General features: G+C 42.3%; 1 protein-coding gene across 1 annotated transcript; it reads left to right on the top strand.

Moving 5' to 3' along the window:
- Window positions 1-2,755: 2,755 nt before the first annotated feature.
- Window positions 2,756-7,899, top strand: LOC104628588 (probable G-protein coupled receptor 115; the record flags this gene model as incomplete). Its single annotated transcript, XM_010297228.1, has 7 exons — window positions 2,756-2,833; window positions 3,783-3,819; window positions 3,957-4,117; window positions 4,688-4,978; window positions 5,635-6,999; window positions 7,718-7,759; window positions 7,840-7,899. Coding segments are annotated over exons 1-7 (2,034 nt in total), but the record flags the coding sequence as incomplete, so codon positions are not given.
- Window positions 7,900-9,492: the final 1,593 nt, after the last annotated feature.

Below are 9,492 nucleotides of genomic sequence, written 5' to 3'. Positions count from 1 at the left end.
TCCTGTTGAGGGCTTTTCCCCCCTTGGGGTGCTGTGACCAAATGAAGTGAGCTGCAGAAGGAGGATCAGCAGCTAGTGACAATCTCCTGAGTTGGGTGGGAGATAGCTGAGGGTATGGAATTATCGTCTTACTAGGAAGTCCCTTCCACATAAGAGGGTTCTGACAACTCTGCTGCTTGTGTGCCTGTGTTCCTCAGCACAGGAAAGACAGGAGCGGGACCAGAGGAGGCCCCAGCGACGCTCCGAGGGCTGGAACAGCTCTGCTGGGAGGACAGGCTGGGAGAGCTGGGGGGGCTCAGCCTGGGGCAGAGAAGCTCCGGGGAGACCTTAGTGCCTCTGCCAGGGCTGAGAGGGGCTTCTAAGAAAGGTGGGGACAGACATTTTAGCAGGGCCTGTAGTGATAGGACAAGGGGTAACGGTTTTAAACTAAAAGAGGGCAGATTTAGACTAGATAGAAGGAAGAAATTTTTCACCATGAAGGTGGTGAAACCCTGGCCCAGGTTGCCCAGAGAGGTGGTAGATGCCCCATCCCTGGAAACATTCCAGGTCAGGCTGGACGGGGCTCTGAGCAACCTGCTCGAGTTGAAGATGTCCCTGCTCACTGCAGGGGGGTTGGACAAGATGGCCTTGAAAGGTCCCTTCCAACCCAAACTATTTTATGATTCTATGGAGGGACAAAGGTGTTCTTCATCCAGGGGATGACTTTCAAAAAGTGTTAAGTTTGTAATTGTGGTGTCTTGGATTAACAGCTCAGTTGCTTTTTATGGACTTTTCTCCAAAAAAAGTGCATTGCCTGAGTTTGGACCAGGAGATCACCGTCTGATACCCTGCATTCACACTGGGTGTTCCTATTAGTGGCAGTAGACTATGATTAGGTATATATCATTCTCTATCTGAAGGATAGATGAAGGATACCTGAAGTGCTGTAATTTGATGCTTTGGAGTGAGAGGAATAGCTGCATATGCTTTCACATGGCCTTATGTCAATATATCCATGTTTTTTCCCTAAAGTGACAGTGACTTGCTGCTGTATTACTTGTTTTTCTCTAAGTTTCTATTGCTGCATAGTAGTTACCTTGGCATGTTCTTGCAGTGGTGAGACTGGGTGGTTTCCATGATGAGTCAAGCAATGCAACTGAACGAGATCAGTGTTTCACTGGTAACACGCGCTGGTATCTCGATGAGCCTTAGATACCTGGAGCTGTCCCAGATTTCTACCTCACTTAAAGGTAACAGCCCTAGGTGGAGTTACATCAGTGATTAAATACAAAATGAATATGAATTAATTAATGATGAAACGATGAGCTCAAGGATTCTCAGTTGTGAAATAGAATTAGGGCTATGAGCATACAACAAACATTTAATGACTGCAAAAATTGGAAAAGAATTCATTACAGTCCTTTGACTCAGACCTGTAGGTGTTTCCCAGCTACCTCCTCTTCTTCAGCAATATTGATCTGAGTCCTTTGGTTCATTTCTTCTCATGCATTTTATTTCCTTAGAAGAGCTAATGGTCACTAGCTTTAAACCCAGAAAATGCTTTTGCTAATATCAGTTGATCAAGAGGCTGGCACGACATTCTCCATTAGAGCTAACTCAGAAATTCAGTGCATAAATTTATCTCTTCCTTTTATATCTTCTCATAATTAAGTAATAAACCTGCAGATCTAAAAATACATTAAGGTGAGCAAATGTCACAGATGAAGGGGGCAGCCAGCTGTGAGCCTGGCCCTTTGCCATCAGATGGTGGTAGCCTGGAGTTTCTTGGATAGAAAAACACATCTTTGCTCCATGAGGGCAGGACCCCTTCTGTTCCGGCATCCTCTGTCCTGATCAGTACGTATTGGGGGAAAGTTGAGTGTCTTCCATCAAAGCATGGTGACTTGACGAGCCTTCTCCTGTGTGCATCTTCTGAAAAGCAGCCATCATGCTGCTTTCTCACCTTGCACCCATTTAATGGACTTTTTTTGTTTTTTTAGTACATGGCTTAATCTCTTGTACATCCAGTAATGGAAGTCACTGTGTCTCAGTTCTGTTGAATCCACAGCAGCTGCTGCTTTTGCCTTGGACACGTATGGCATCTCATAATCAGATCTGATGTAGTGCATTATTTTTTCCTCATTCCCTTTACTGGATTATTTTTCTCCAGCAAATATGCCCATAACAAGTTGCATCCCAGGATATTAAGCTTTTACCAAAGACCATGGGAAACTTCATGGAGGGAGCAGATGCCTGAATCCTTCTGCAAAGCAAGTAACACTTTAGCTCAGTCTGGTCCCTGTTTCTGAGATTCTTATATCCGAGCCCCAAGGGCCCGAGTTTCCTGCCTCAAATGGCAGGTCTCATCACGAACTGCCCGAGGAGAGGGAGAGTAGCAGTGTTGAACCCAGTGGAGGCGAGGCTGTCTTAAATCACTTCAAAAGGGAACCACAGGCTGAACTGCTTTAATAAGCTCTCTACCTTGCAGTTTACAGTAAATTATTGATGCAGTAACTTCCAGCGTTGGATAGATTTTTTTTTTAATTTTTTTTTAATTTTTAAGTAAAAGTTCATAAATAATTCTCATTTAAAAAGTTAATAAATGATAAATGTCTGAAAATTACCTTGCAAGCTAGTAAGGACAGTCTTTGGGATGTTTAGAACACTTTAGCTGCTCTCTTATTAGGAACTGGACTATCTTCACAGGTGAAAACACTAAACTTCTAACTTCTTTAACATCTCTCTCTTCCAGGAGGAAAGCAGTAAATGCAAGGCGATGGATGTGAGGGTAGCCCACTGCCTCCTCCTTTGGGCTATGCACTTCTTCCTGGCCGCACCGTGCACTGCTCTCAGGGTAAGTTTCAGTAGATCAGGTTGCTCAAAGTCCCATCCCACCTGACCTTGACCACTTGCAGGGATGGTGTATCCACAACCTCTCTGGGCAACCTGTGCCAGTGTCTCACCACCCTCATTGTAAAGAATTTCTTCCTCATCTAATCTAAGTCTGCCCTCTTTCAGTTTAAAACCATTGGCCCTTGTCCTGTCACTACAGGATAAAGTACTCTGAAGTATTTAATACGTTCAATATGCCAAGCAACCTCCAGCACAACTCTTGGAGTGTTAGAAATCTGCTGTTCAGCCTGCTCTACCCAGCAGTAACAGTGCAATTTCCAGGGCATCACGTAGCCAAGCTTTGCTTCCAGACTGGGCAGGGCTTGGCTGGTTGTAGGTGATAGACCATTTGACCAAGCAGTGCTGGAAGCTGTTCTGGATTGTGCCTGGCTGTGTGACATTCAGTCCCAGCAAGCGGTCCTGCCCGCAGGAGCCCAGTATGTCTGCCTTGCGGTTCCTTCCCAGTCAGGAGAGGAACAAAGCAGCTATTGGTATTTGTACAACTGTAGCTTTATCTTATAGCAAAAGTCATATGGATTGCATATGCTCGTCAATCACATATTCCCATCAACAGAAAAATACTGGTGAGTTTAAGTCTAATACAGGCGTTTTGACTGAGTATTAACTGCTGGAGGCATGTGCGATCTTGCCCACCTTGCCCATCTTCAGTATGTCACTTCAGCAAAAGGGTGCAACTGAAGCCTTAATATATAGAGGCAAACTGTTAGTAGAGAGTTGTCAATTGATCTGCATGAGCAAGGGGCCATGAGCTCTGCGTTCTGGACCTTGAAAAGACTTCTGGACTTCAAAAGGACTATTTTGGCCTTGAAATCACCTTTGCGGTTTGTGCCAAGAAGTCATCTTCTTTATTTTAATGTTCAATCTACATTCTACTCTTCTGTATTTTTCAGGTTCTCAGTAAGGAATCAAAGACTGGTAATCAGCAAGGTACAGTGAATACTTTGTCTTTTTAATTTTTTGTGAGACGTTATCAGCGATCAATACTTTACCCCTGATACTCATCTTATGGATCATGGTCTGCCATCTTACACCTTATAACAATACCTGCTTGACTTATTTTGCAGATGGGTGTGTAAATCTCATTCCATGCAAAGATAACGGAGCTACTTGCATTCAGCCTTGTTCTCCCCCCTTCCATGGGGAGTCAAGGTTTGTCTGCAACGACAGAGAGTGGCAAATGTTCACAGACACCTGTGCAAGCCTGGATGTTCAGTCCCTTTTTCAGGTGAGGTAACTGTTACACATCAACTTTGGCATCATAATTTCTTGCAAAGACACCCCCTTCCTCCATGCCTTTTACATCTTGAGCAAAGGGAAGGAAATGTGATCCTAAAATACAGCTTGCTTTGGTAACAGGCTTTGACTTCATCTTAAATCAAGTGATGGGAAATGAATTTGTGAAATTCCTGTGTGGAAACGTAATTCAGAAATGAAATTGCCTTGTTGACTTGGCCTATGTTTTTTACATGGATCTAAACCAAGACAATGAACCTGAGAAAAGTGCAACACAATTATCTGTAATAAACAGATGATTCATGGTAAATTCTCCCCAACTACAAAATATAGAACATTTTTTCAAGTCACTTCAAGAATAAAGCACTGAATTTAGTTCTTGCCCCTTCCTTCATGTGTGTTGTACAAACAAGACATTCTTCTCAGGCGAGCTTTGGTCCCTGGTTTCAGGCCATCTGGCACATTCATTGCACACCCCAGCACTGTACCTCTTGCTTCGTTGTAGCCGTAGCTTCATTTTCACTGTTTATTAATTTTCTCAAATTTGTTTTCCTCCCTCCAGAGGATTTCTGAATGTGAACTCATTCCAAGCTCTGGAGGACATGTTAGTGTTGCTGGAGGACACCTTCCTGTTGTAGGGGAAGGAAAGCCAGTGCATGGGAGGCCTGGAGATGGAGCAAAATATTTTGGTGCTGATGACCATGGGAATAGTAACTGCCAAGCTGACTTTTCATGCATCATCCCAGATATCCTGTCTTCACCAGCCATTCCAGGAAACATTGCTGATATAGTGGAATTGCTAAAGAATATTTCCATGCTGTTATCAGAGAATGTCAATAGAGGAAAAATGCAGGTATTTCCTTTTATGGGCTTCAAGACTTGTTTCTGAGCTTGCCAGAGCATCCATACAATGTTTTGTCCTTATAGCCACTACCAATGAAGCGGTGGCTGCAAGTCACATGGAGATTACCTGGAAAGTTTCCAGAGAGGGCCATGTTTTGTAATCAGAGAAACTGTTTGACCTATTCATGTATGGTAATAATATTTTCTGGAATTTACTTTCTTTAAGAGCAAAAGTTTGCAGAAACTGCTGTTACAGACATGGGAGAGAGGTACGAGGGAGAAATCATTTTTAAAGTATGACACTGTAGGGAAGGCAGCCTTGGAGATGCTGACCTGCAGCTGTGTTGTCGTGTGTTGCACAATGGAAACTGAAACCTTTCCCTGATAAAGTCAGGAATCAGAGATGTGGGGAAAGAAGTGTAGGGAGGGTGATGTAAGCAGACCTGCATAGTGGGTCAGCGTCTGGAATAGAACTTAGGTGTCTTGATTTTCAAGATGTTTGGGTTTGACTAGGATGGATCATGGGAACCTGCATTGTCAAAGAAGAGTATTCCCTTTATAGAAATCACTCTTGAATTAAATGAGCCTTTCTGGAGACTCTGCCAGTGGAATAACAGTTGGTTTCTTTTAACATTAAAAAAATTTTTTTTTTCTTGTTTGTTTCAGAGTTACAGCAGGATAGCAAACCATATTCTGAATAGCTCCATCATTTCCAACTGGGCTTTTGTAAGGGACAGAAATGCTGGTTCGATATTACTGGACTCAGTAAATTTATTTGCTGGGAAACTTCTTCTAATGAATGGGTCGGAAAGTATACAGGAACACTTCATCTCTACAAAAGGCTACAGCATACATAAAAATACCTCAGTGAAGAGCTTTGATTTTTCCATGGAGTTCAATAACACAGGCAATATCACTGGGCATGTGGCCATTCCAGAAGAAGAGCTTTTGAAGTTACCCAAGACTTCCAAAGCTGTCAGCATTGCATTTCCAACGCTTGGTGCCATTATAGAAACCAGCCGGTTGGACCCTGGTTTTGTGAATGGAATGGTGTTATCGGTGTCTCTGCCAGAAGAGCTCCGGCATGTTTTGCTCACCTTCGAAAAGGTGAATAAACTGGAGAACGTCAAGGCTCAATGTGTTGGGTGGCACTCCACTGAAAGGAGATGGGATAACAGGGTATGCACAATGAAGTCGGACAACATCAGCAATGTTGTTTGTATCTGCAAGCATCACCATCGGACATTCAAATCCTTCTCCATTTTGATGTCCCCCACCATGCTGCGAAATGCAGTGCTGGATTACATTACACGTGTAGGGTTAGGTCTTTCCATTTTCAGCTTGGTTCTCTGCCTTACCATCGAGGCTGTTGTCTGGCACCATGTTACAAAAACTGAAATAACCTACATGCGCCATTTTTGTTTGGTCAACATTGCTACATCGCTTCTCATTGCTGATGTTTTGTTCATCTTGGCGGCTATTGTGCACAATACAGCTCTAAACTACCAGTTGTGTGTAGCAGCCACTTTTTTCCTTCACTTTTTCTATCTCGCCTTATTTTTTTGGATGTTTACTTTGGGCCTCTTGATTCTCTATGGATTATTATTAGTTTTTTTTAAGATAACAAGGTCTGTATTCATAGCTACTGCATTCTCTATTGGATATGGATGTCCCTTGGTCATATCTATCCTCACTGTTGCTATGACTGAACCAAAAAACGGGTATTTAAGGAGCGGAGCCTGCTGGCTCAATTGGTATGAGACAAAAGCCCTTTTGGCCTTTGTTGTACCCGCTCTGAGCATCATTGTTGTGAATGTGGTTGTGGTGGTGGTGGTTGTGGTGAAGACTGGGAGATCATCTGCTGGAGAAGGCTGCAAGGTACAAGATTTGAGCAACGTGATCCGAATTAGCAAAAACATTGCCCTTCTGACACCTCTTCTGGGTCTCACCTGGGGGTTTGGACTAGCAACGATTGTCGACAGTCACTCTCTGGCATTCCATGTTACGTTTGCCCTACTGAATGCCTTCCAGGTAAATTCAGCGAGACTGGGAATGCATGTGCTTAGACTTTGCTGAACTTGGGAAAAGGTAGCAGACCTAAGGGGAGGCTGGCAGCTTGAGCTGTGCATGAAAAACACGATCTAAGCTTTCCTTTCAGCTTAACTATTTTGCACAGTGCATGCACTAGGTACCCTGCGTTGACGTAGTAGCTGCAGATGGGTAATGGAACTAACTAGTTCGCGTAAAGTGTGATGTAAAGAATTAAGATGGTGAATTTATGTTAAACATAAAATACACTGGTTCATGTCCAGTAATTGCAAAGGTGTCTCATCATTTCACAAATCCACGGAGAATTCTCACTTGCCGTTGAAAATGGTTTTGTTTAACTCAGCAGTATGAACATCCGATGTTACCTGACGTACCGTTGCATAGCCAGTCTGCCTTAGCTGCTCTTGGCTAATACTGCTACTAAGTGGGTTGGGAAAGTCCTGGTATGTAACCCATCAGTCCAGTTTGTAATGAGAATTAGCATGGGTTATATACCCATTCTTGACATTCCTGGAGAGCCCGTGGGACCTGGGTGGATAAACTCATTTTGCACATTGCTGTTATCTGAATCATAGGTGATGAGATCTATTACACTGATAAAAACATTATTTTAATCTATCCTTAAGTAAATGACATGCAGAAGCATTTAAGAAACTTCACGTGGTTTTGCTGGTTTTGTTAACTTTTTTCAATTTTTTAGGGCTTCTTCATCCTGTTGTTTGGGACACTTTTGGACAGAAAGGTACTTGGGTCTGGATTACATGAACATTTTCTACACTGTGAGAAACTGTTCCCTTTAAATTTTTTTTTTTAAATCCACAGACGAGAGAAGCCTTAAGGATGAACTGCTTTTCATCAAAGCGGAAGTGTAGTCTAGCAAAGGTAAAGTTTTTTGTTCTCCCCCGCCAGTGACTCAATTTAAAATTTAAACCAACTTACATGCCTTCTTATTTGTACATGGAGAGAATGGAACTATGCGCTAAGTCTTGTTTAACATTTTTCTAAAGCAAGGGCTTGCTGAAGAGAATACAGGTATCTCAAAAGTATGTTAAGGTTATTAAGCTTCTAAATATTAGAAGTGGCAATCCATAGATTTTTATAAACTTTATATAACCTACTGCTGCTTTTAAAAAATTAAAAATGGTATTTTAATCTAATCTCTTCAGCTGTAGATATCAAAGCCCTTTAGATGAGAATTACAAATGGGAAAAAAAGTCCCATTTTTTAGATCTACTTTAAGGTTACTGACTAAGTAGGGAACAGAATTAAGAGTCCAAAGTCCCAATGTAGGGACCTGTTTGCTGTCTTCACAAAGATGTGGATCTGTATGACGGCAGGGCTGCACTAGGATGCCAGAGGCTTGTCCTGAGTCCAGCTCAGGATGGAAACAACCTGGCGCCCAGCCGGTATGTTTGGTGCTAACCAGTGCTGTGTGCTTGTAAGAGCTTGAGTTTTTTTAAATACCAGGGCAATTCATTAAAAGGAAATGCTTAAACCTCCTTAAGGAAACAACTGTGTTTCAGCACCTTCCTAGGAAAACGTTGGCAGAATTGATGTGTTGACATCATTGAGTTAGTTATTTCCTACCTCTGTGGGAAAAATTTTATCTGCTGTTTGTTAGATTTCTTTTGGTACCAAAGCTTTCATGGTTTCGTGCTGTATTTATAAAAGGGAATCCCGTTTAGCTGTCTCAGAAGAATAGTCTGCAGTGCTCCTGCTATCCGCCAAAAAAACCTGTGTCGGTTCAGTTCAGACTTGGGAAAAATAAAGTTGTTTCCTTGCTTTTCTCCAAGCTATTTATTACTCAGTCCTGATTCTAGTATTGAAAGCTGCAGAGTGTCTTTTAGTGACAATGTGTCCAAATGTACTAGGTTTATGAGGGAAAAAATAGAGGGCTTAAGGAAACTATACCTGCTTTTTGCTATTAGCATTGCCTGGTATGCTTTGGGTCATTTGGTGCAAGAAAGGCTGCATATTTATGCTACTTTTGATTCCTTTACATCCTTCCTCTCCAATTTGGTCTTCAGTTGCATCCAGCGCTACTGTTATGTGCTAAGTTTAAAAGCAGGACAGAAGGTCCTCTCTTAAAACAACAAAAAGCATCCACAAAAAAACCCCACCAACAGTCCCCCTCCCACAACAAAACATAACCCAGAACAAAACCCCAAAATCAAAATCCCCTGTGCTAACATTAACTATTTCCTACCTAACAGAGGAAAAAGAGAAGAGAAGCGTTTGAGATTGCTCCATATTTAATAAACTGAGATTACAATTCCTGCTTTTACAGATCCAGGACCCAAATAACAGTGAAGATGTGAAGCATCTTATCAGGCTATAGGTCAGGATTGAAAGTTCGAAAGTTAAAATTCTCTCAAGTCACAACCAATATAATATTCTGGAAACAACAGGTGGAAATGTCACTGATCCCATGACTCAGCAATGTTTACTGAAAGTATTAAGTGATCTCACTGGGCA

This window comes from Phaethon lepturus, unplaced genomic scaffold (genome assembly GCF_000687285.1).
Source record: "Phaethon lepturus isolate BGI_N335 unplaced genomic scaffold, ASM68728v1 scaffold12831, whole genome shotgun sequence".
Lineage (NCBI taxonomy): Eukaryota > Metazoa > Chordata > Aves > Phaethontiformes > Phaethontidae > Phaethon > Phaethon lepturus.
This window is presented reverse-complemented; position numbering and strand designations above follow the sequence as displayed.